This window comes from Carica papaya, chromosome 6, assembly GCF_054855325.1.
Source record: "Carica papaya isolate Zhongbai chromosome 6, ASM5485532v1, whole genome shotgun sequence".
NCBI lineage: Eukaryota > Viridiplantae > Streptophyta > Magnoliopsida > Brassicales > Caricaceae > Carica > Carica papaya.
Genome location: NC_142314.1, coordinates 34,635,244 through 34,661,937, shown reverse-complemented (window position 1 = coordinate 34,661,937; position 26,694 = coordinate 34,635,244). Strand labels below are relative to the sequence as shown.

At 32.8% G+C, this 26,694-nt stretch overlaps 5 protein-coding genes across 7 annotated transcripts; all 5 read left to right on the top strand.

Annotated features, from left to right (window-relative positions):
• The first annotated feature begins 300 nt into the window (after nt 1-300).
• LOC110814984 (GDSL esterase/lipase LTL1-like) lies at nt 301-3,946 on the top strand. Its single transcript, XM_022042598.2, has 5 exons — nt 301-674; nt 757-884; nt 1,127-1,369; nt 2,508-2,763; nt 3,476-3,946. The coding sequence occupies exons 1-5, from the start codon at nt 440-442 to the stop codon at nt 3,706-3,708; spliced, it is 1,095 nt and encodes a 364-aa protein (XP_021898290.2). The 5' UTR covers nt 301-439; the 3' UTR covers nt 3,709-3,946.
• A 2,223-nt stretch (nt 3,947-6,169) lies between these two features.
• Nucleotides 6,170-8,128, top strand: LOC110814865 (GDSL esterase/lipase At5g33370-like). Its single transcript, XM_022042449.2, has 5 exons — nt 6,170-6,498; nt 6,633-6,760; nt 6,970-7,212; nt 7,319-7,571; nt 7,661-8,128. The coding sequence occupies exons 1-5, from the start codon at nt 6,258-6,260 to the stop codon at nt 7,903-7,905; spliced, it is 1,110 nt and encodes a 369-aa protein (XP_021898141.1). The 5' UTR covers nt 6,170-6,257; the 3' UTR covers nt 7,906-8,128.
• A 1,294-nt stretch (nt 8,129-9,422) lies between these two features.
• LOC148253584 (uncharacterized) lies at nt 9,423-10,227 on the top strand. The gene is made up of 3 exons (XM_088223407.1): nt 9,423-9,635; nt 9,786-10,068; nt 10,112-10,227. The coding sequence occupies exons 1-3, from the start codon at nt 9,423-9,425 to the stop codon at nt 10,225-10,227; spliced, it is 612 nt and encodes a 203-aa protein (XP_088079533.1).
• Nucleotides 10,228-16,791: 6,564 nt separating this feature from the next.
• LOC110814933 (GDSL esterase/lipase At5g18430-like) lies at nt 16,792-18,614 on the top strand. 3 transcript variants are annotated; one of them, XM_022042527.2, is made up of 5 exons: nt 16,792-17,157; nt 17,258-17,385; nt 17,478-17,618; nt 17,865-18,117; nt 18,266-18,614. In XM_022042527.2, exons 1-5 carry the CDS (start codon nt 16,905-16,907, stop codon nt 18,502-18,504), a joined length of 1,014 nt encoding a protein of 337 aa, XP_021898219.1. In that variant the 5' UTR covers nt 16,792-16,904; the 3' UTR covers nt 18,505-18,614. The 3 variants fall into 3 exon arrangements, with proteins under 3 accessions (XP_021898219.1, XP_088078195.1, XP_021898217.1); XM_022042525.2 differs by having other exon boundaries at nt 16,793-17,157; nt 17,478-17,720; XM_088222069.1 differs by lacking the exon at nt 17,478-17,618.
• Nucleotides 18,615-24,279: 5,665 nt separating this feature from the next.
• LOC110814867 (GDSL esterase/lipase At5g33370-like) lies at nt 24,280-26,151 on the top strand. Its single transcript, XM_022042450.2, has 5 exons — nt 24,280-24,613; nt 24,715-24,842; nt 24,987-25,229; nt 25,421-25,673; nt 25,761-26,151. Exons 1-5 carry the CDS (start codon nt 24,367-24,369, stop codon nt 25,991-25,993), a joined length of 1,104 nt encoding a protein of 367 aa, XP_021898142.1. The 5' UTR covers nt 24,280-24,366; the 3' UTR covers nt 25,994-26,151.
• The last annotated feature ends 543 nt before the right edge of the window (nt 26,152-26,694 follow it).

Here is a 26,694-nt window from a genome sequence, read left to right as displayed (position 1 = left end):
TTGCTTAAAATTTTGTCATTCCAATAATATACACATAACATATATGATTAAACATGATGCTATATATATATATGATCCCCAAATTAAGATGATGCACATACATGATGACCATCTGGTACATATATACATATTCCAGTACTAAATTATTGAAGATGATACGTTTAATCACACACAACTTGACTTTAATCTGATCATACGGCAACCCTTTAAATCTAACTCCAACTGCTGGTAGAACCAAGCCATTAATGTCTTGAGCTACCCTCAAATATCAAATGAACAGCTTATATATACCCCAGCCTGTTTCTCCTCCATCATATTGCATATACAAAAATTAGAAAAAATATATATACCCATAAATATAAATTATAAACACTTATACAACACACAGAGAAAAATTACTAGGACACATTATCTATCCGAGTTTTTCTCAGAAACCCAAATGGATAAGGCATCCATTTCTTCAGTGTTGATGATGATGGTGGTGATGACGAAAATGGCAAGTGTTGCAGATGCCAGAGCCTTCTTCGTCTTCGGTGATTCGCTCGTGGATAATGGAAACAATGATTATCTTGCCACCACTGCTCGTGCTGATAATTATCCTTATGGCATTGATTATCCAACTCGCAGACCAACTGGACGATTCTCCAATGGCTTTAACATACCAGATCTTATAAGTATGTTCTCATTGGTCTATATATACAGTAGATTAATATATACATGTATGTATATGTAATAAAAAATGTGGTTAATCTACAGGCCAGTCAATTGGGTCAGAATCCACATTGCCATATTTGAGTCCAGAGCTCAGGGGAGAGAGGTTGCTCGTTGGAGCAAACTTTGCTTCTGCTGGAGTTGGAATCCTCAATGACACTGGGATTCAATTTGTAAGTATAAATATATATATATACTTATACATTCATACATATATATACACTATGCTACATTTGAAAGAATTATTAGCAAATTAGGGTTAACAATGTTCAATGATTTAACACAAATTTGCTTGGAAAATGAGAATTAGACGTTATTATCAAAGGATATGGTTAAAATATGATATTATGAACATATATTATTATTATTTCTGTCCATAACACACATATATATATGTAACATTAATTTGGTGCAGTTAAATATAATCCGAATCACCAGACAGCTGCAGTACTTTGAGCAATACCAGCAGAGAGTAAGTGCACTTGTTGGAGAAGAACAAGCTCAGCAATTAGTGAATCAAGCTCTTGTCTTGATCACACTTGGAGGCAATGATTTTGTTAACAACTACTACTTAGTTCCTTTCTCCGCAAGATCTCGCCAATTTTCTCTCCCTAATTACGTCGTCTACCTCATCTCCGAGTATCGCAAAATTCTAGCGGTCGATCTATACTTATTTTTTGTTATTTTTATTTTTATTTTATTTTATTTCACGAGATTTTTAGATTTTATTTATATCTATATCATATCACGAGCATTCCTAACTCTCTTTAACTCTTTCTTGAATTTTTTTTTTTAATATGATTTCTGAAAATGAAACTTGATGCCATTTTTATATACACAATAAATTTTGAATTAATAAATAATTCAACATAAAGCACATGAATTAATAAGAGAAATTATTTTGTGTGACAGATACAAATTGATATAATATTGTATTTGTATGTTATACAAATAATTTATATGTCAAAGTTTATATTTTACACAAATGATTTCTGTAATTAATCAATGGCCAGAACATACTCAGCCAAGAAAAAGTTATACACTAATAATTGATTTGGGTTCATTTTATACATGCATATATATTATATATATTATATATATATATATGCATGTACCATTTTCTAGATATTTTAGATGAGTTTGGGGTAGTGTTAATTGTGAGAGAGGGGTTGATAGGATGAGTTATTATTTTACAGCATTTGGTTGGTGAGGCCATAAACCAATTCTTGATCTTTCCTTTTGAATTTAAAGCTATCTCTTAGACTGAGCCTATACATATAGATGCTAGGTGTACGTATGTAGATATGCACTTTCATATATATGGGTGTGAAATATGCATGATATGTCGTTTTCTCATTAGTGCTTTTAGAGATTATTCAACTTAAAAGAAAATTTTTCAACACTCCCCCCCACACCAACTTAAACTTACTTGCAGTACTAATTAATTATGTGTACACACATCTATCTACATACATATATATACATACATACATACATAAATACATGCATACACACACATACATACATATATAAAATATGTTGGAGAAATTAAGAGGGTATTTTTTATTAAAGCAAATAAGAGTGATACATATTATGCATCCGCATATGAAAATATATACACACACACACACACATATATACATACATGTATACATCCATTTATACATACATACATAGGTACATATATATATATATATATATATAAAACATGTGGTAGAAATTAAGAGGGTATTTTTTATTAAAACAAATTAGAGTGACTCATATATGTATATGTATATGAAAATATGTACATGCAGAGGTTATATGAGCTGGGAGGACGGAGAATTCTGGTGACAGGAACTGGACCAATAGGGTGTGTGCCGGCCGAGCTTGCCATGCGCGGCAGTAGAAACGGCGAGTGTTCCAGTGAGCTTCAGACGGCGGCGGGGTTGTTCAACTCGCAACTGGTGCAGCTACTGAATCAACTCAACTCGGAGATTGGGTCCAACGTCTTCATTGCTGCTAATACAAATGAAATGTCTTTTGACTTCATCAACAATCCTGGAGCATATGGTAATTAATTAATTAATTTTAATTTATTTAATCTCATTAATATTAATTTTAAAAAATTCGATTACATATTAAAAAAACAAAAATAAAAAACAACCATTTTTATTAAATTTAATAATTAATTAATATAAGTCAATTTATTCTTTCATAAAAAAATAAAAAAAAAGTTCATAAATTTAAGTCAGATTGTAATCCCGTATATCTTAATTGTATAGTAGTGCTCGGAAATCTGTCAACCTGACAAAAGGGTAAATTTAATTAAAGCATGGATGTTAAATTCATAGGGACCCTGTTGGAGTAAATGCCATTATTGTCATAAACATCTTGCTTCTTTCTGGTCCCCGTCCCCCATGGCAGCCTATATATGTATATATATATATTGAATTACATATGGAAATTATTATAATTTAATTCATATAGAGTATAAGCTTAGTTTTTTTTATTGAAATATTTCATCTTTTTTAGATTATTGTAATTATATTATAATGTTTTTTATTTAATATTTTTTTGACCTTATGAACGTAAGAAATGTAGTTTCTAGTTATCTTTTTCTATATATATATAATCTGAATGATAGCGATAAAGCATATATAATATGTACGTGAGCTGGATTATACAGAAATTACATCATTTTTTAAATTTACATAAAAACTAAATAAATTAATATATATATGTATGTTGTGTAGTATTATGATATATGTTTATATATATGCAGGGTTCGTGACGTCGAAGATAGCATGTTGCGGACAAGGACCGTACAACGGGATCGGACTGTGCACGCCGGCGTCAAACCTGTGTCCGAACAGAGACATTTACGCCTTCTGGGATCCGTTTCATCCGTCGGAGAGAGCCAACAAGATCATCGTTGATAGGATCGTCACCGGCTCCACCAAGTACATGAACCCCATGAACTTGAGCACTATAATGGCCTTGGATTCTAGGACCTAGCTACCCTACTCTCCTCTCATATATATATATATATAGATATATATATTATATACTCTATATATATATATATATATATCTCAACTGATTGATTAATATATTTCAGAAGGGTTTGATTAATTAGACGGTATATTTTTGATTAATTTCGATTGTCAATTGTTGGTGATGACGGATTAGTGATTGGGTTAATTTGTATTATTCAAATTAATTTATGAAATTGTATGTTATTGTTATTACTTAATTAACGAGGGGGTGCTCAATTGTTAATTACCATATTTATAATCTCTGTTAATTTATAACATATAATATTGTTTGATATATCATGTAATTGTTTCTTTTTTTTTTCGACAGTTTTTCTTGTGAAATTCTTGGAATGGTTTGGCTAAAAAGCTTTAATTAATTTTCAATAATTACTTTTATTTATTTACTTTTTTAAAGCCATTTTTTTTATTTTACTAGGTTTTTTAAAAAAATTAATTAATTTTCAACCACTTTTAAAATTTTTGTTTTCTTGTTAGAACATGGATGAACAGTTAAAATTTTTATGAAAAATATTAATTTTTATACTTTTAGTAACTCAATAATATTAATAAATAATTCAATATAATGACTGACTCTAAAGATACTTAATAATTTGTCAATAAATAAAATGTAGATTTTAAAATTTACTGAAAAATATCAACAGATAGACTGGTTAGATTAGTAAAAACAACATATAAAAAGAAAACACGTAGACAACACATGTTCAATGTAGAATTTGGCGTTCATAAAGAATATTAATACTTTATTGGACAAATCCTCTCACGTAATTATGAAAAATACAACGTTAAACAAAATAGATCTCGATATTAATTAAAGTAGATATTAAAATCGAGATTCTTACATAACAATTATAATGGGTAAGTACGATGGTAGAGAGTATCCTTTTTATCCTCATTCCCAATAGCTCCCCGATCCTCGATCCCCATCAGAAACTTGTTCCCTTTCCTGATTCACGATACCATGAGGTGGCAAAATCAAGGAAGTTTAGATCAAGTTCAATCATAATCATATTTAATTTACCCATGAGAATCTCTTTTTGTTATACTTTTTCAATATAAGTAAACTTTAGTCATAATTATACTTAAATTTTCTCTACACATTAGGCACATAATTATTACATTAGTTTTAAGCTCGTATACTTTTATTATCCTCCTTTACATTCTCCACTGCTGTATTGTCTCGAACCTCAATAACTCGTACAAATTAATAGTTACATTTTTAATTAGTAAATATGAAATAATTGATTTTGTAGATTTAAGTTGAGGATCGAAACATGAGTGATGAATGTGTCGATAAACAAAATTGTATTAGAACTCCAAGAAATTCTAGATTTAGGTTATTTACTTTGGTCTTGGAAAATCTGCATGATTATTATTATTGTAAGATATGGTAAAATTAAAAATATAATTCCACCACCTCAAAATTAATGTTGGTCACATGGCACCTTCATAAGAACAATGTACCACCTCATTACTAACTTTCCAATAGTGATAATACCACACCACTTTTGTTGGTTGAAGTGAAACCTCAGACTTGAAGGCTTTACTTCTTTTAATTTCCATTATTAATATATATATATATATATATATATGCATAACATATACCTATATAAACTCACATTTACAGTAGAGAATCCGCCAAAACCTTCAAATTTGGTCACTCAAATTCACTCTCATTAATTGTAGCAAGTAATTAAGTTATTAGTAAAATGTTATCATGAAAAATAAGTAATTAATAATCTATATTTTTTGAACCAATAAAATTGAAATTAGAAAAATCCATGATTATAGTAGAAAAAATTAGTATATTAATATATATGATATATGTATATATGTTAATGCCGCCATGTTTAGCATCATTAATACAGTTTCATGTATATATATGCCTGAGAATGTCCATCAAGAGAACAATTTAACAAAATTTGTAATATTTTGGTACCTAAATCTAAACACATAAGCGATAATTAATTTTTTTTTGTAATTAATATGTCTTCTTTATGATTTAATAGGAAATTATTTCTATTATATTATCATTAATATATATATATATGCATTATTTTATACCTTAATTGCCAAGTTGAGAAAGGAAAATACAGTTTGGTCGAATAAAACATATCATGTTATAATTTATCAGATTAAACCTTGTACTGACCAACATCCAGTTTTCATATTGTATAAATACATATATATATATATATATATTTGTATTATTTATATATTGCAGCTAGAAACTAAAGAGAACAATTTGGGTAAAGAAACCAGACCCCTGCCATGGAAACAATGAGTAGTCTAAAGTAGTTGATGAAACAAAACCAAACAGTGGTTTACAAAAATGGTAACTCTACCTTCTTCTTCATTTCTTGTAGCTTATACAATTAATATACCCTACTGTTTACATATATATATATATGTACACCCAGTTCTTCCTTCATGTATCCTTCATCGAAGCTTCTCTTCACTCAAAACAAAAACCAATATTGATCATTTTGAAAGTGAAATTAAACTTTCAAGATGAGCAATTCTTCAATCTTGTTAGCTGTCAACATTATGATAGCTTTGATTTTGTCATGTGGATCGAAAATGGCTGAATCTCGAGCTTTCTTCGTGTTTGGCGACTCCATTGTGGACAATGGCAATAACAATTTTTTGATCACCACAGCTCGAGCTGACTCGCCACCTTATGGAATCGATTTTCCCACTCATCGACCCACCGGCCGATTTTCTAATGGCCTGAATATTCCTGATCTCATAAGTTGAATTCTTTCTTTGATCTGTTTAATTAATTTTTTTTTTCTTCTTACTATATGTTTTGATTATTTTGCATGGTGTACATTTTATGTGTACGTATATGTTAAAATGCATGCACTTATGGATGAAATATTTTAGGTGAACAAATGGGAATAGATTCTCCATTGCCATACTTGAATCCAGCCTTGAATGGTCGACAGTTGCTTAATGGTGCCAATTTTGCCTCTGCTGGTGTTGGGATTCTCAATGACACTGGAATCCAATTTGTGAGTCTCTTTGTATATATATATATATATATATATATATATATATATAAGAATATATTACACTAAAATTTTTGAATTCTAAATACAGTTGCAACCATCTTATTAGTTTAAAAATATTATAATATAATTTTTGTATTTTCTGAATGAATAATTATTTTTCAAAAATGTTAAAGGGATGTATATGATGGACTGAGTATAAGGATTTGCAGGTGAACATAATCCGTATATACAAGCAACTGAAGCTTTTCCAGCATTATCAGCTAAGAGTGAGTACTCTAATTGGAGCTGTGGAAACCCAGAGACTTGTAAATGAAGGACTTGTTCTAATTTCCCTGGGAGGCAATGATTTTGTCAATAATTACTATTTAGTGCCATTTTCTCCGAGGTCTCGTCAATTTTCTCTCCCCGATTACGTCGGATACCTCGTCTCTGAATATCGAAAAATTCTTACGGTAAGTTTTAGATGTATAAAAATATAAAAACACGTGTTCTGATACTATTTATAATTTTATAAATAACTAATTTTTTTTAAAAAAATTATATATGTTGGATTTGTAGAGGCTACATGATGTGGGTGCGAGACGGGTGATGGTTACGGGAACGGGACCGATGGGATGCGTTCCGGCAGAATTAGCGATGAGAAGTCCTAACGGAGAGTGTTCGGTTGAACTACAGCGAGCTGCAGGGTTATACAATCCACAATTGGTGGAAATGTTAAATGGACTGAACAGGGAGCTGGGGGAAGATGTGTTTGTTGCTACAAATGCTTTTGATATGCACATGAACTTCATTAATTCCCCTCAAGCTTACGGTAATACAAAAAGATTAATATAATTAATGATTAATTAATATTAAATCAAATTAAAAAAAAACAAAGGGTTGGTGCTTGTTTGGATACAGGATTTACTACGTCAAGAATAGCATGCTGTGGACAAGGAGCATATAACGGGATAGGATTATGTACGCCAGCGTCAAACCTGTGTCCAAACAGGGATTTGTATGTTTTCTGGGATCCATTTCATCCGTCTGAGAAGGCTAATAGAATCTTGGTGCAGCAAATGATGACTGCCTCTACAAAGTATATGCACCCTATGAATCTATCCACCATCCTCGCCTTGGATGCCACTACAAACAAGAACCCTTAAATCAATAATTATATTATATATTAAGTGGGTCATGTATCTATATATATATATATACATATATAATATTTGTTATGTGGGTTAATTAATATATATTTGTTTTAATTAGGGTGCTTGGTTAATAATTTGCTTAGAGTCTTTCCTTAAATTAGGTCCTAATTATTAGGATCTTAGCTAAATGTACGTATTTATTATTATAAAATAAATTTTATAATATTTCATCTTTTTTTTTTCTCTTCAAAGTGAAGAATTTAATATGTGCTAAAATTGTGAAAACATATTGGTACTTATAATATTGCCTCAAACTCAGTAACTATATATATACATTCGATTGAATTATTGGGGGTCACTTGCATCAATGTACGTACATGGGTGTGTGTATATATACATAATATGTTTTGCAAGCTCAATATATAAAGGAACTTTATATATGTTTTGAAAGCATATATAAAGTTTTAGTATCTAATAATAAAATTATGAGGATGGCCATTAATAATTTATTTCAATTGATTGTTTGTGTGTGTGTATGTATATATATATATATATATATTATATAGTTATAGATTTAATTTAATAAATGTGAGTTGGGAAGCAACAACCTAACTAGTACGGAAATATTTAGTTAGCCACCATAGCTGGTGAATCATAAGTTCTTATTTAGCCATTAAAAAACTTATATATATATATATATATATATATATACACACACATTTGGAGGATCTAACTTTATAAAACTTAAATTGATTGTGACTAGATCAAAAGGGCTTTAAGAAAATGAAGCATTTAAAATATAAAAGATGGTTGATATATATTTTTTTAATTTTCTTATATTTATTTATTTTTCAATGACTAATGATTTAATATGAAATAAAAAAAAAAAATTGTTAATGGATTTGGGCTGGCCGAGCCCAAGGACGAAGAAGAAAAAGGCCATTCGAGCCCACAAGTTAAAATAGTTAGATTATGTTCGAATATTTTAAAAATAATTTGATTAATTAAATAAATTAATAATAATAAAAAATAAATATAATATAATTTATAATTCAAATATTAAAATAATAATTACTCCATAATTCTATAGCATTCTCAGCAGATGGAAATTAATTTAACTTTTATTTGATATGACAAAAGCAAACTACTTTGTGATGGTGTGATTTAATTACCTTCCAATCTTTATTTATATATTATGTATATTCATGTTTGAGAAAACATGGAGCAACTTTTTTTTTTCTTCATAAAATTTATAGATTTCGATATATAAAATTAATAATAATATAAATAAATTTTTAATATAAGTACACAGAATGTACTTGAACTCGTATATTAATAAAAATACATATAGAAAGGTAAATATAAAAATTTTCAAATTAATTTTAGAGAGAAATGCACTTCCCCAGTGATATTGTGCTTCATCGTGCGCGGATGATAATAGATCAACAAAGAAGGTCAAGATAAGGATTGGGGATCCTATCTTGGTTGAGGCGGACAATAGAGGTCAGGATCCACCCGATGATGAAGATATGGCCGATATAAACGACTTGGAGACATTTGTAGAGACCGAAAGAGATAATGAGTTAGAATCTGGATTCTGGGGGAAAGGAAAAACCTCATTCAAGGATAAACTCACAAAAACACTATATTCCAACAAACTGACGAAAGAATTCGAGGTGAAGGAGGACGATGTTGTCTTCCAAATAGATGATGGTATACCTATGATTACTTTCTCCGACAGAGTCCAAAATTATGTCTCCCACTCTATGAAGAACTGTGCAATCATCAGGCTTCTAGGTAGAGCCATAACTTATCATGCCCTACTCGGTCACCTCTAGAGTTTTTCGCGGCATACGGTTTCGTTCTAACTTATCGACCTCAACAATGACTAGTACCTGGTGAAATTTACTAACCCTGATGACCACATACAAATGCTTATGGGCGGTCCATGGATTATTTATAGGAACTATCTCACTGTGCAACCTTCGACTTTTGACTTCTCGGTTAATGACACCATGGTAAGTTTGGTGGTCGCTTGGGTGAGGTTCCCTAGGCTCCCCATTCATTATTATCATAAAAGCGTCTTGCGGGCGATCACTAAAGTGGTGTTGACAGTTATGAAAGTCAACTACAACATCGAAGTGTTTGAAAGAGGGAAATTTGTCCATGGCCATCGCCTTAGATCTTACCAAGCTGTTAGTGTCAAAATTTTGGGTGGATGGGAAACTACAAAAGATTAAGTATGAAGGATTACCTATAATATGCTTTAAGTGTGGTTGTTATGGGCATCTTCATGAAACTTGCCCACGAAGCGGTAGTACTGGCTCGAGGTAGACCAGAGACGACATGTAAGTGGACAAGCACAAACCACTAGAGACGACAATGCTGGAGGAAAAATTTGGACCTTGGATGTAAGTGGCCCACCGAGGAAAGAAAGTTGAGAGAAAAAGAAATAACATGATTCCCAAAAAATTTGCTTCTATCAAAGGTAAGATTGCTATGGGATCTCGTTTTGATGTGATCGTGAAATCTTAGGCGAAGGAAATGGGGAACAATAAGATTTTGCAGGCACTATCAATCTCAGGCTCTAAGAATTCGAAAAATCTAAGGAATAATTCTGTGAGGCAAAGAAGGGGTTACAAAGATGCTGAAAAAGAAACCCGCACGAAGATTAGGGGAGGAAAATCTCTGTAGGTTGAGCTGGTTTATGATGTTGGGCTTGAGGGTATAAGCCATGCAGTTGAACTCAAAGAGAATAATGACATTGGATTATTAAATGGACCGAGGAAGGAAGGTCCATAGTGACATATCAGTAACAACCATCTCTTAAACCAACCTGTGAATTCTGAAGCTTTTGAGGAAGGCTTAAAGAGAAACACTAATAATAGCTAAGGCCCAGCCCTGTCCAGCCTCTCAAATATTTAAGCCCATACCACCCTTAACTCTGCTAAACACATTGTCTTCTCCATATATGAGGGAGACGACCAATGGACTAAAATTAAGCTAGGATAGCAGATGATGATATCCATAGAATGCATCTTCCTATGACGAAAGAGCAAGACCGAGGCCAAACCACCTGATAAGTAGCAACCAGGGATTAAAATTTTCAAATCCTTGTGGAAATAGCTCAAGCCCAAGAAGCGCTAGGAGGAGTGCACCAACGCTTCACCAGCGGCTGTTCACACCTTTGTTGAGGGTCTTAAAGGTCGATTTTGGATTGAGGATAAAGAGGAAGGCAACCTGTTGGACATTGCTATACACAATGACATCTAGACCAGTTGTTTTTTTTGTGGTCCATTTCCCGATGGCCCCTTTTTGCTTTGGGTTACTCTCCCATTTTCCTTTATTTATGGATCCCAAAATATTAGTTTGGAATTGTCAAGGTGCAGTCAACTCGTAAGTTAAAAGAATCTTTAAGGAGTTTGTTAGATTGGACTACCCCAACATTCTCATGATTACTGAGCCAAGAGTTGTGGGTGATCATGCGGACAAGGTAATCAAGGGGCTGGGTTTTAACTTTTATCATAGAGTAGAAGCTAATGGTTTCTCTTGGGGTATCTGAATGCTGTGGACTAACTCTATCACCATGAAAATCTTGGTAAATAGTTGTCAATTTATATGTGCGAAAATTTATAGTGGGGAGTGAGAGTCGACCTTTTTTTCACGACAATCTATGAAAGCCCACAATGTCAAAAACACAATTTCATAAGGGCGGTGCTTTCTCAACTTAAGTCGAACACTTGGGAACCGTGACTTTTGACAGGTGATTTCAACACTATTATAGAGCATTCAAATAAAAGTGGTAGAACCGGTGGTGGAAATCATTGCTACCCTCACTTTAATAAGTTCATCCATGAAACCTATATCATTCAAATCGACCACCTCAGTCCTCACTTGGTGTAGAGGGACCCTCATCCAAAGATTGGACAGAGCTCTCTACATGCATGATTGGTATAACATCTTTTTTGATACAGTGGTGCAATATCTCCCAAAGCTTCAGTCTGATCATATGTCGCTCCTCATTAAAACCCAAGTTTTTTCTTGGCCAAAGAAGGTCTTCAGCTCCTTTTAGATTCCTTACAGCGTGGCTTGCCCATCTGAATTTTTGGCTTATGATGCAACGTAGTTGGAGTCGCATTGACTTTATTCGGACCACTATTAAAAAATTCTCGAACCAAGCACGGGAGTGGAATAATAATGTCTTTGGCCATATCTTTAAAAAGAAGAACCACCTGCTGGCTAGAATTTTCGGTATCCTATAGGTCCTCTAGAGATCACAGTCAGAGCGTCTTCTCAATCTAGAGACCTCTCTCCGCAAAGATCTTAAAGACACTCTTCTCCACAAGGAACTGTTCTGGAATTGCCAGTATATCGCCTATTTCTATACTCGTACTATGAAATGTTAATAAAATTGTCACTCTCCAAGATAGTACATGCAACTAGATTACAGAGGAGGACTAGCTTAGGCACATGGCGGTTAGGTTCTTTAAAGACCTCTACTCGAAAGACAGATACCCGGCTCCAAGATACAATATTAAGGGTAAATTCCTTAAATTAGATCCTACCATGCTCGATAGGCTTTGTAGACTGATCACTAGAGAGGAGGTTCGTAATGAGATGGTGATAAAAACTTTCCAAATGGTAGAGCTGGAGACGTGCATCAACATCACCCTTCTTACCTTAATTCCTAAAGTTTCTCGCCTTGTTAATATCAAAGAGTTTAGACTGATTAGTCTGTTAAATGTCTCTTATAAGATCATCACTATGGTCGTTGCTAACATACTTAAAGGTATAATGCAACTCCTCGTTAGCAATACTATGGCTAGTTTTATGGAAGGTTGTAACATATTGGATAACATCATCCTGGCATAGGAGGTTATTCATGCTATGAGATAAAAACGTGGTCAGACGAGCTGGATGACGATTAAAGTTGACCTGGAAAAAACTTGTGATAGGCATAAGTGGGACTTCATTGAGGACACTCTCGACGATGTGGGCCTACCTAGGCCTATGATTAATCTTATCATGCAATGTCTTGGATCATGTTCTATGCAGCTTATTTGGAATGGGGAGGCGCCTCTGAGGAGTTCTTCCTTTTTAGAGATATCCATCAGGGGGACGCTCTTTCATCTTATATTTTTGAGCTTTACATGGAAAGATTATCCCAACACATCAACAGTTTGACTTATCAAAAGATGTTACACCCTATCTCTTTGAGCATGAATTACCCTAAGCTTGCCCATCTCATCTTTGCCGATGATATGATCATCTTTGGCCATACCACGAATGCCTATATTCAAATTACCAAGGCAGTTCTCAAAGAGTTCTTTGAGAGTTTGGGTCAGAAAATTAGCGCCTCTAAGACTCGTATTTTCTTCTCTCACAATGTGGTTTCGAACGAGGTTATTCGTATTAGTAATGAACTTGGCTTCCACTCTTCCAATAATTTGGGTGCTTATCTAGTATTCCTCTCCTCCATAACAGAGTGACAATGACAACGTATAGTTATATTCTTGAGAAAGTTTAGAGTAAGCTCTCTGGTTGGAAAGTCAATCTTTTACTGACTGGGCGTCTCACCTTAGCTAAGTCTGTCCTCATGGCGATTCATGTTTATGCTATGCATACTACTACCCTACCTAGATTTCTTTGTGATCAGATCGACAAAGTTTTAGGAATTTTATTTGGGGATACTTTAGCGACTCTAGGAAGCTGAGTCGGGTGAACTGGGATACCATGCGTAAGCCCTGTTCCCTTAGGAGAGCAAGTATTCTTCGAGTCAAAGAGCTTAATAAAGCTTTCCTCATGAAGGTTGGTTTTGCCATTATCATTAAGCCCCACCTCATCTGGGTTCAAGTTTCGAGACACAAGTATAACTACGATGGTGCCTACAGATACACAACGAAGTCAAAAAACTAGTCCCATCTCTGGAGAAACCTTAATGGTATGTGGGACATTCTTAAGCAGGGTATTCATTGCATATTGACAACGCCAATCGAGTTAAATTTTGGGTCGACAATTGGTTTGGGAATTGTGGTCCTCTCAAAATGTTGACCTTACAACCAATTGATGATGTCTTGCTCTCCCAAAGTATTTAGGAGCTTGTTACTCTGTAGGGTCGATGGAACTGGGATATGTTACAGACTGGGCTCCCATCTAATGTTCTGATTAAACTGATTGTTGTGGCTATTCCACATGGAGAGATGGGACTTGATGAGCCCTACTGGGGACTTTCTTCGAGTGGTATATTTTCAGTTAATTATACTTATTCTCTTATTAGTAACAATGACTCTTTTGATGTATGTGGAACATGGGATTTTGTGTGGAAGTGATCGGGACCCCAACGTGTTAGACATTTCCTTTGGTTGACTCTTCAGAAGAAGCTCCTTATGAACAATGAATGTATGAGAAGGCATATGACCATCAACCCTGGCTATGAGATCTGTGGTTGTGGGACTGAAAATATCAACGATGTGCTCAGAGATTGTCATCAGGCGAGGTTACTGTGGATGAAGATCACTCCCCCAGATGAAGCCAATGGTTTCTTCCAAATAAACCTAGATGATTGGTTAATCAATAACCTATGGAACAGATGGCAATGGTGTTAGAATTTTAGGGACTAGAGCATAATTTTTGGGCTCACCTATCGGATGTTGTGGAACCAGAGAAACCAAATTATATTTGGGGGTAATCCATAGAGTATCAACAAGATGAAACACGCTATCCTCTGTATGGTTGACTACACCCTCCAGACTATTCCTATTGCTGTTATGATTGATGGTCGGCCTTGTAGGAAGACAGAGAAACTTATTAGCTAGTGCGCTCCCCCTTGGGACTGGATCAAAATTAACATTGATGGTGCGTTCTGGGCTGACATGGACCTGCCTTACGCGGGTGGCCTTGATCGTGATGAGAATGGTTCTTGGTTGGGGGGTTTCAGTCGTAATATTATCACTTGTTCTGCCCTTCAGGCTGAGCTGTGGGGAGCTTTAGATGACCTTGATATGGCTTGGAGGTGGGGGGCGCGCAAGGTCATCCTCGAGATGGACAACCTACTTGCGGTTAAGGTTTTGAAAAGAGTCATTCGCTAGGAACCGATTCAAGTCAATGCTTGCTCCAATCTTATTCAAGCCATTATATTTTGATTGGCTAGGAACTGGACGGTTCATATTTAACATATTTACAGAAAAGGAAACCATCGTGCTGATTTTTTAGCCAACCATACTTTTTCAAAACCTCCTGGATTGCATTCCCAACAACCAACTTTTTGCCGATCTTGCCCAGCTCATTGGTGACGACTTAATCGGTGAGTCTTAATTTAAAATGTATATGACCTAAATTTATATCTTTTTCTTTCTTATAAAAAAAAAACAACAAATAAAAGCATACATAAAATGTAAAGAGTTATGAGTCAAATCCATTCTTATATCGAATGATGAAGTTACCAATTACGAAAGCTAAAAATGATTGGATTAAATCATATAGTAATATACTTTATGATATTGGGGGGTATTTTCATGTTCAATTGGCTAGATGAGAATTTAAGAGCCTCAAAATCAGATTGAATCTTAATGATTTAAGATACCCACATGAAGATATATATATATATATACACACACACACACGTATATATATGACATGCTGGTTAAAAGAAGTTGGTTGAACTGCTTTTCCAGCTAATTTTTGTTGTATTATATATAGAATATTGTTGTTAGGGTAGGTGGTATGTTTAAAGTCATATTACTCATCAGTTCTATTCATCTATTATTATGGGTGTTGTGTGTGCGTGTCTATATATACATATATATATATATATTTGTATGTATGACAGAGAAATTGTGGGATTATTCCTAAACCTAATTTTATTAATTGAATATGTCTTATAAAGAAAGGAAAAGTCTAACAAAAACATAAATGAGAAGCTTCAGTCATTACTAACAAGAGAAGATATATTAAACTCTGAATGTAAATTCGAAATTTTCATTATCAATTTATTTTTTGTTTTATGAATTTACATATTAAAATGTTATAAAATTAGTGGTTGAGTGACACTTAATTAATATTTAAATAAAAAATTTGATTTGGTTCTTAAAATATGCCCAAATTAGAACCAAATTCAGTCATATATATATATATATGTCTATAGATATACATACACATATACGTACATGTAGTAACTTGTTCATCAACTTTGACTAAACGCGACTTCCCAAAACTAGAAAATGATTTGACATTGGAGTAACTTCAAGAAATGTTGAGGATGTGAAAAATGTATATAAAGTTACTAGAAATTGAAGAAGTCACAAAAATAATATAAAAAATGTATTATATATTAATAATGATAAAATTGTAATATTTAATTTAATAATAATTAATAATTTAATTTATTATTATATTAATAAAGTTACGACAATTAAATTGATTTAAATTTTAATAAATTTATGTTATTATTAAATAAAATAAATTAAAATTTTTTTAATTGAAATAGTGGTATCGAGTTAAAAATATAATTTAATATTTTTTTAATTAAAACATGTAATTAAAAAATCAAACCAAATTGTTACAATTAGATTAATTTTTTTTTTTTACTGAGATTTATATGTTTTGATAATTAAATGACATTTATAACTTAATAATAATCTTATAAATTATTTAACAGTATACACACATTATATGACAAATATAATTAGATTAAGTTTAGATGAAAAATTACTTTACCATTGGATTGAAAAACTGCGACCAATCATTTAATTAGACGCTGATCATCATGATCCTCACAACTACCCTGTATTTTGATTGGCTGCCACTTCTTTCTCCCGTCTCTCATTTCATCACTTAACTAAACTATACACATATACAGATATATATATATATATATATGTTATATGACTCTACTATTCCTCCCATTATACTCAACCAACTAAGATATATAGAATACACACACACACACACACACATATATATATATCATACGTAATAGTTAGTGGAGTTTTGGGCATCTGGGTATTATTCCAATGGGTGGAATTTCAGTTATTAGTAATTTATTATATGTAATTTTATTATTTATTTTACTGGGTACTGATGATCATATGGTTAAAATTGAATGTAGAGCTTTCTTTGTGTTTGGAGACTCGCTGGTTGATAATGGCAATAACAATTACTTATTAACAACTGCTCGTGCTGATTCTCCACCTTATGGCATTGATTATCCCACACATCAACCCACAGGCCGCTTCTCTAATGGCTTCAACATTCCTGATTTTATCAGTTGAGTCCACTATGATCATCCTTTTAAATTATAATGTACATATAGGTTAGTACGTGTCTGTATATGTGATGATATATAAGTTCTTTTGTGTTCATACAGGTGAGGCAATCGGGTCAGAACCCACCTTGCCATATTTGAGTCCAGAGCTCAATGGAGAAAAGCTGCTTGTTGGAGCCAATTTTGCTTCTGCTGGAATTGGAATACTCGACGATACCGGTATTCAATTTGTAAGTAACACGTGCAAATTCTTTTATAATTTTCATTATTACGATCATTGACGAGTAAAATTAAATGTATAAATTTTATTAAATTTTGATAGATAAATATTATAAGAATGTACGAGCAACTGCAATATTTCCAGCAATACCAGCAGCGAGTGAGTGGCTTAATCGGAGCAGACCAGGCTCAACAACTCGTAAATGAAGCACTCGTCCTCGTTACTGTTGGTGGCAATGATTTCGTAAATAATTACTACTTGGTTCCATTCTCTGCTAGATCTCAGCAATATTCTCTTCCTGATTATGTCAAACTTCTCATCTCCGAGTATAAGAAAATTTTAATGGTACATTATGTCTATGAACAAATATAACATGTTTTCTATAGATAAAAAGAAAAACAAGGATCTAACCAAAGTGATAATACATGTTACATTATAAAAAGTTATTATTTACATAATATATACATTTTTTATTTTTTTTTCTGTAAGAGGCTATATGATCTCGGAGCACGACGGGTTATGGTGACCGGGACAGGACCTATGGGCTGCGTTCCGGCAGAATTGGCAATGCGAAACACGAATGGCGGGTGTTCAGCCGAATTACAACGAGCTGCAAGGTTGTATAACCCACAGCTTGTTCAAATGCTTCAGAGTCTCAACAGTAAATATGGTTCTGATATCTTCATTGCTGCCAATACCCAAGAAACACACAATAATTTCATCACTAGTCCTGAAGCTTATGGTAATTTATTAAGTTAATTAAATTTATATTATTAACCACAGATCATATAGTAAACCCATAAAATAAAATTTTGTGAAATAATCACTAACCACTTTAATTAAACACAATAATTAATCGATGGTGTGATAATTGATTATGGGTTTTGCAGGATTTGAAACATCAGAGGTAGCATGCTGTGGACAAGGACCTTATAATGGAATCGGACTCTGCACTGTGGCGTCAAACCTGTGTCCGAACCGGGATGTGTATGCATTTTGGGACCCGTTTCATCCATCTGAGAGGGCTAATGGGTTTATAGTTAAGCAGATATTGACCGGGTCAACCAAGTACATGGATCCAATGAATCTCAGCACCATTATGGCCTTGGATCTCAAGCTTACTGATTAATTAATTAGTTAAGTAATTGCATTTCCATTATGATAATAAGTGTTTATATGTGTAATCATTCATGTTCTTGTTTAATTAATGGAATCAGAAGCTGAGAAATTTGATTTGTATGATACTATGTCGTAATTAGTCGTTGTCATTGTCATTATTATGCTTCGTTTTGATGTTATTTGTTTTTGTGTTATGTACTGAGTGTTTATAATTTGGGGGTCATTCGAAAAATTAATGGATTAATTGGAAACAAAAAAAGTGTTTCGGGGTGTTTCTCCTATGCGTTTGGACTTAAAACTTTTTTGGATTTTGTCATGTTATAGTATAAAAACTAGAAGTTCACTAACGACATTTCGGTAATTTATAAAAAGTTACCTTTATAATTTAAAAGACATCACTACGATGGTTTTAATGAGTTTATTTTTTTTTTTTATTTTTTTTTAAATATAACCTCTTATTAGAGAGAAAAAAATGGGGAGATTTATGAGAGAAGAGGATCAAAGAATTTATTAAAGACAATTTTAAGTCATGATTTCATGAAGACAATTCAAAAGTCATATAATGTAGTACCTGGGTCCAGAAAATTGGCATGGGATAAATTTTATAAATTAAGAGTGTATAAAAAAATATATTTTATAAATTAATTTAATGAAATTTTTGTTATATTTGAAAAAAAATAAATTAAGGGTGAGATTAAAAATAATTTTAGTAAAAAATGGTGAAAATTTGGATTTGGGGGTATTTTTGAAAGAAAAATCAGAAATTAGATGTCAGAGTGTAAATAAAAAAAATTTGGCAACGTAGGACCGCCTAGTCAGTAGACTCGACGAATCGGAGCATGCCGCGTGGCAAGCACGCTGACTCGGTGCCACACGGGAGGCTACACTGGCAATCCGCATGCCCTGCGATTGGACGATCCAGAAGCGATCCCGCGTGCGTGAACGGTCCGGATCTGTTTTCCCTTTAGGCGCGGTCGGACAGTTGAGATCAAATACAATGAACGGTTCAGATTCGTTTTCTCCTTAGACACGATCGAACGGTCCAGATCAAACACGATGAACGGTTCAGATTAACGCGATATAGGTATAAATATTTCGCATCACATTTAATCCGAATCCTAATCGCCAGCCTCCCGCCGGAAAGGAAGAACTACTCACCAGAGAAGGGAGCTGACTGCCGACCGCCGCCGCATCGAAGCCACCTTAGACTGCTAAAAAAGGTAAAAATTTTCTACCCGTTTGGAATTCGATTACGATCACCCCTATGGCCATATCAGAGCAAAACGAACAGTGGATGAGCCGAAAACTGCGGCAAAGCCCAGCAGAGCCACTGCAGGCAAAACCCACAACTTCTTCCGATGAACCCCTTTCTGTTTCTTGTTTCATGTGATTTTTTCACCATTGTGTTCGTTGTTTTATTTTTTACAGGTTGATCGAAGAAAAAATTTCACCCGCAAATGTGAGCTGGCGGAGCTGCCGCACCAGAAAAATTTCACAATCGGTAGGTTTTCGTTTTCTAATTTTTTCGACCAATTGTGGCCTCCTTACGTGTTTTCTCGTATAGATATTTATAAAGTCAGCCGAAATCAGCCAAAATCAGCCAGGCTGAGAAAAACCGCCGCCGCGGGCAATGTTGTTGTCGTTGTAGCACAGTGGTGCTGTCGTGCCAGAACCTCGAAATTGGCCAGAAAGGATTTTTAACATTGATTTTGAGTTTTTTGAGTATTTTTAGGTACGTGAAGCGTGTTTAATCATCACCGAAAAATTCAGAAAACTTGGGGACGGCCAGTATACATAGTAGAAAGTTTGGTGTTTCAGACACTGACTCATGTAAGAATCCATCACCTTATTCTCTTTTATGAAATTGAAGCTTAATAATCAATAATATGGTATTTTGTGTACTTTAGAAAACTTTAAGAATAACTAAAGGTTATTAATGGAGTTGGAACTGGTTAATTATTTATTTGTCATGTTTAATTGATTGTTGAATTTACAGCTTTAAATACATGATAATATACTAGAATGGTTAAATGATTCAGTTGTGTTTCCTTGATATATATATTGCTTGTCTTCCGTGATTTACGGTTGGTTTGTGAAATTAAAAATTAATATGCAAACGAAAAATTGTTTGGTTATGTGAATTAATGAATGGTTGTCTTACTGGATATTCTGAGAGATGGTGGATAGATTGGGTACATAGGAAACCCTACCGTGAATGTTAGTTCATACTGGATAGGGTATCGAGAGATGATATTTTTGGCACTCATACCGGACGGAATATTGAGACGACCTGATTCACCCTCATACCGGACGGGGTATCGAGGGATGATATTTTTGACGCTCATATCGGACGGGGTATGGGGACTGGCTGATTCACCCTCATACCGGACGGGTTATCGAGGGATAATATTTTTGGCGCTCATACCAGATGGGGTATGGGGACAGCCGGTTAGTTGACAAGTTTAGATATTGGTTCACACGTAGTGGGACATCCCTATGGACCTTCAGGGATACCAGTAAGTAGATAAAAATAGAAAATTGTTGTTCTTCCTTACTTGAATATGAGATTATAATGTTATTGGAGTTATTGTCTCTATAGATCAATTTTAGAAATCTCGCAATGGTAAGTATGCAATAAATAGTTTTTCTTATCATAAATAAATTTACTTAAATTAAGAGTTTCATTAGTTGTTTTTATGATTTTACCAACCTTCAGTTTCTGTATCGGTGAGTAGTGTGATATACTTACTAGGCTAGTGTAGCTTACCATTCATTAACTATTTTAGATCAAGAGGATCAAGATCTAGATTTCGATCAACAAGAGGACTATAAATAGTTCACCATACGGACTATCTTCAAATATTAGTGAAGGTCGTCTTAAGATGCTCAATTATTTGTTTTTCGTTTATTTCTTTAATTTTTGTTTGTTCATTTAGAAGGAACATTCCTGTAACTCTTTTGAACATTCTAAATTATTGTGTAATGAATGTAAACCCTATCTCTATTATTTTGCTTTTACATTTAATTTATAACTTTATTTCCTTTGAAGTTTTGACTCTTTACATATAAAGTTAAATTAAGTTAAATTTTAGAGGACTTATAGTAGTCATTTTTTTTTTGCTATTCACATTTACATTTGGCTATTTCATTGTTTAGAACAGCTTATTAACATGCTTAGTTTTTGATCCCCTTTTAGTGATATTGCTCTAACTTCACTTTTTTCGTTGGTCTCTCATTGTATTAGACAATTGGGTACTTATTTAGATATCCCTGATTTTATAAAGACAATAGAAATGTTATATAAAATTAGATTGAACTAATTTTTAGAGGACTTATAGTAGACATCTTCTTCACTTTGATTATTGGCATTTGATTTTGGCTATCAGATTGTTCATAACAGTCTATTAAAAAAGACTTAGTTTTTTACTCCTTTTGGTGATATTGCCCTAACTTTGTTTTTTTCTTTAGTTTTTTAATGTATTAGACAATTAAATACTTATTTAGGTGATTTTGATTTTATAAAGATAATTCAAAAGTCATATACCGTTAGATTAGCCTAATTTTTAGAGGGCTTGTAGTCAACATCTTCTTCACTTTAATTGTTGAAGTTTGTATTTTGATTATCAAATTGTTCAGAACAGTCTATTAAAACAAATTTAGTGTTTAATCTCTTACAGTGATATTGCTCTAACTTCTTTTTTCTTTGGTCTTTCATTGTATTCGACAAATGAGTACTTATTTAGGTGTTGAAAGAGTATTATTTAGTTGATGTAATTTGTTAAATTTAGTTTTAACTTGTGCTAGAGAGAACTTTTTGCACTCATTAATTTGATATAGTGGATTCGTGATGTGAGCTTTGGCTCCATGATGTTATTCTCCATATTGAAGAGTTCTTAAAATGTAAATTTGATGTATTTTTTTCTTTTATTTATAGTCATTGTGGTTTTATTACTAAGAAATTGAGATGATAATTAAGTGGCATTAACTATTGTTGTTCTTCATTTTATGGGAAAGACTAATATTTGTAATTTCTGTATTTTTGTGCGTTTGAACTTTTCTAACAAAACAAGTATTCAGAAAAACCCAAATTAAATAAGTTCATACTTAAAAATAGAATTGAACCAAATCAAGCAAAAATTTAAGTAGTGTACATTTTATCAATATAGGAAACTTATCCTCAGACAAATTGATTAGCTCAGAAATAATACATGACTTGACCTTTTATTTTTAAGTGTTTGTAATAGTATTATGATTCTTCGTACTTAGTTTAAATGATGTACATTTTATCAATATAATTAATTGTAATAATCAATAACCCTCGTGATAACTTTAATGCAGTTCATCTTTTCACGTGCCATATAGGTTTCTCTTCTCTGGTAAGTTTACTAGGAGGTTTTTGAATGAACTTCAAAAATATTTTATATGTCAACTAGTTAACATGAAGTTTTTAAAAAGTTATTAAATATAATGCATATGTGTAATATAGTGACAAATGAGGGATGATTAGAACTAAAATTCTAAATATTAGTGTAGTAAATTTTTCAATAAAGAGGCAATGATATTGTTCCAAAGTTCTTATAAGTTCGGTGTTATTTATAAAACTACTAATCCATGTGCCTTATATATAAAAACATGTAGAAGTAAATGTGTGGCTTATTTAGAAATTTTTAACTAAAAATTCGTATTGTAGATATGTTACTTATACAACAATAACATCATCAATTAATTTTTTATTAAGAAAATAACATAATATCTTAACTCTAATATATAGAAAATATGTAATATAATTCGAACATATAATCTAGGTATAGACAAATAAAAATATTGGCGTGGAAATAAATCTCTCCATTATTGCAAGTTGGTGTGTGTGTGTGTGTATATATTTATATATATATATATATATATGTAGAGAGAGAGAGAGAGAGAGAGAGAGAGAGAGAGAGAGAGAGAGAGCAATTGAACTTTAAATAGAACCTTAAAGTATATTAAACTTTTTTCTTTTCGACAACATAATTAATTCACATTTGTGCTTGAAAGAAGACTTATATAAGATTAAATGCATGCTTATCATGTATACGTGAATCAATTCATATTGTACACGTAATAGTTGAATACTTTACGTGAATGTAAAGGGCTAGTTTAATATTTTCTCTTTATATATATATATATATATATATATATTTCTTTTGTTTTGTTTGTTTGTTTGTTTGTTTGTTTTGTTTCACGTATCTTGAACAAAATAAAGTTCCAACTTCTTTTAAGAGCCGGCAAAAGTTGATATTCATAAAAGAAGCAGAGTTTAACATCACAAAATTAATGAACTTTTTAATTATTTTTTAAGGTTGAAGAATCAAGCACAAAATAATATATACACATATATATATATGGAACAATATTATTTATGTACGTTCCTTCTATAGTTGTAAAACAAAGCTATATTTATGGAAATTTGTCTGACTCATATATAATAAACCTTTTATAGATATTCATACAAACACAAAAATTAAATGTACATGTTTTAAGGGGAAAAATTGGCCACCTCTAATTTGGCTGATCTGAGAAAGCTAATTCTTTACTATTTCAAGTCTTACTATGTTAATGGGTAAAATAAATTTAAATTTTTGTAAGGTTAATTATTTGGGTAAGTTTTGGATTAACTAGAGAATATGAGGGTAGATATATAGTTGAAATATAAATTTAATGGTACTCATAAATTTTAATAACTTTGGTATTACCCCATTTTTTTGTATATGCCGTAGCTACCTATATATATATATATGTATAAGAGATTCATCAGCTCCTCCAATATTCATCACAACCAAGTTAAGCACAGGGCACTTGCAGGTATTCTCATCAGCCATCAAAGTATTCCATGGCCCCCATCAATACTTGCATTGTTCTGGGTTCATGGGTGATTTTAGGATTATGCATCATGTTATTAGAAAGTCGGGTTGAAGCAAGAGCTTTCTTTGTGTTCGGAGACTCGCTAGTTGACAATGGCAATAACAATTTTCTGGCAACGACTGCTCGAGCAGATGAGCCACCTTATGGCATCGATTATCCGACACATCGACCAACTGGCCGTTTCTCCAATGGCCTCAATATTCCTGATTTTATTAGTTGGGTTTGCCTATATTACTATCGTTATTATTCTAGTTCAATAATTGATTGTATATATGTAAATATAACATTATTAATTTATTTTTAAAATTACATTCAGGTAAAGAAATTGGCTCAGAATCTACATTACCATATTTGAGTCCAGAGCTCAGCGGAGAAAAATTGCTTGTTGGAGCCAACTTTGCTTCTGCTGGAATTGGAATCCTCAATGACACTGGCATACAATTTGTATGTTAATTTGAAGGGAAAATTTCATACTTACAAATTCTTTTATATATGTATATATATTTCAACCTTATTCTAAAACGCAAATATGATTTAATTAGCCTTAAATTACCTAACTGTCCTGATAATAACAAATAAAATTGGCAGATTAACATCATAAGATTGTTCAAGCAACTTGAATACTTCGAACAATATCAACAGCGAGTGACTACTCTTATCGGAGCTGACCAGACTAAGAAACTCGTTAATGAGGCACTCGTCCTAATCACCGCGGGTGGAAATGATTTCGTGAACAACTACTTTTTAGTTCCGTACTCTCCAAGATCTCGTCAATACTCCTTACCAGATTATGTCAAGTTTGTAATCTCAGAGTACAGACCAATACTAATGGTAATCCATACCTACTCAACTTTCTCTTAAATGGTTATTAGTACATTAACAAATACAGTGTTCTGTAGACTATGTTTTTCTAAGTTTTGTTACTTGATAGAGATATTTTTGTATAATATATTGCAATATTGCTTATAATTTCACAAGGATTAAAAGAATATCAACACCTACTGGTTGATTTTTTATTGCAGAAGCTGCATGATCTCGGAGCACGAAGGGTACTGGTGACAGGAACTGGACCATTAGGCTGTGTTCCGGCAGAATTGGCTATGCGCAGCAGAGATGGCAAGTGTGCAGCTGAATTACAACGAGCTGCAAGCTTGTACAATCCGCAACTTATTGAAATGCTAAAGAGTCTCAACACTGAATTGGGTTCTGACGTCTTCACTGCTGTCAATGCACAAGAGATTCACTATTCCTTCATTACTAATCCTCGAGCATTTGGTAAGTTATTGAAGTTGATGATGCATATAAACAAGGACAAACATTGATTATATAGATATAAATTGGATCTGACATGATTATGGTCAGGATTTAAAACATCTAAAATAGCCTGCTGTGGACAAGGACCTTACAATGGACTAGGAATCTGCACTGTGGCATCAAACATATGCGAAAACCGGGAGGAATATGCATTTTGGGATCCATTCCATCCATCCGAAAAGGCTAATGCTGTGATTGTTCAACAGATAATGAGTGGATCTAGCAAGTATATGAATCCCATGAATTTGAGCACCATTATCGCCTTGGATTCTAAGCTCTAATTACATTTTCTCGATAAATAATACTCAGTACTTTGTGGTCGTTTTTGTAGTATATACCATCCTACATGTTAGGAGTGGGAGTTTTGTTTCTTGTGCGTAGGAATGTCTTCAACAATTGAAAGAGTGATGTTGTAAGTTATTTTGCTGCAATTGATTAATGACTATTGTTCAATGCTTGCTTAGAGAATATTGTATCAATCACTATTTTGTTGAATGTCAATATATTCGCAAATAAATAATAGCTAAAAGTAGTAAGACACGGTAATTCATGATAGCTAAAGATAACAACAAATGATAATAAAGAAATGATAGCAACTAATAATCGAATTAGATTAAGTAATAGTTAAAAACAATAACTAATAATAGTCATATTTCTCGGGGTACCGATGCTCCAAAATAAATAGAGAGTCGGTATATATTTCTCAATGTATACCTCTGCCTGCACAATACATGTTAACAAAGGAAATTAAATTCGGATTGAAACTTTATAGATTGCAAGAAATTTCTTGCTCACACTCTATCCTAACTATAAAATGATCAAACTCTCAATATGCCATCCTATATAGAAAAGAAGACCATATTTACACGACAATCGGGTTTTAACCTGTGACTACTTCAATTAATGTAATCTACCCGTTTTAAAATATATTTTTCATCTATAAATATAATAGATTTACTGACATTAAACTTAACTTGATTAT

Bases quoted from the DNA above. Each gene is read 5' to 3' on its own strand.
- LOC148253584 (XM_088223407.1), top strand. From the start codon at position 9,423: ATGGCCGATATAAACGACTTGGAGACATTTGTAGAGACCGAAAGAGAT. The intron at 9,636-9,785 runs GTCCAAAATTAT...AACAATGACTAG, and splicing joins TGATTACTTTCTCCGACAGA to TACCTGGTGAAATTTACTAA. The intron at 10,069-10,111 runs GCCTTAGATCTT...AATTTTGGGTGG, and splicing joins GAAATTTGTCCATGGCCATC to ATGGGAAACTACAAAAGATT.
- LOC110814933 (XM_022042525.2), top strand. From the start codon at position 16,905: ATGGGTGGAATTTCAGTTATTAGTAATTTATTATATGTAATTTTATTA. The intron at 17,386-17,477 runs GTAAGTAACACG...AAATTTTGATAG, and splicing joins ACGATACCGGTATTCAATTT to ATAAATATTATAAGAATGTA. The intron at 17,721-17,864 runs GTACATTATGTC...TTTTTCTGTAAG, and splicing joins AGTATAAGAAAATTTTAATG to AGGCTATATGATCTCGGAGC.
- LOC110814865 (XM_022042449.2), top strand. From the start codon at position 6,258: ATGAGCAATTCTTCAATCTTGTTAGCTGTCAACATTATGATAGCTTTG. The intron at 7,213-7,318 runs GTAAGTTTTAGA...TTGGATTTGTAG, and splicing joins AATATCGAAAAATTCTTACG to AGGCTACATGATGTGGGTGC. The intron at 7,572-7,660 runs GTAATACAAAAA...GTTTGGATACAG, and splicing joins TAATTCCCCTCAAGCTTACG to GATTTACTACGTCAAGAATA.
- LOC110814867 (XM_022042450.2), top strand. From the start codon at position 24,367: ATGGCCCCCATCAATACTTGCATTGTTCTGGGTTCATGGGTGATTTTA. The intron at 24,614-24,714 runs GTTGGGTTTGCC...AATTACATTCAG, and splicing joins CAATATTCCTGATTTTATTA to GTAAAGAAATTGGCTCAGAA. The intron at 25,674-25,760 runs GTAAGTTATTGA...GATTATGGTCAG, and splicing joins TACTAATCCTCGAGCATTTG to GATTTAAAACATCTAAAATA.
- LOC110814984 (XM_022042598.2), top strand. From the start codon at position 440: ATGGATAAGGCATCCATTTCTTCAGTGTTGATGATGATGGTGGTGATG. The intron at 885-1,126 runs GTAAGTATAAAT...AATTTGGTGCAG, and splicing joins ATGACACTGGGATTCAATTT to TTAAATATAATCCGAATCAC. The intron at 2,764-3,475 runs GTAATTAATTAA...ATATATATGCAG, and splicing joins CAACAATCCTGGAGCATATG to GGTTCGTGACGTCGAAGATA.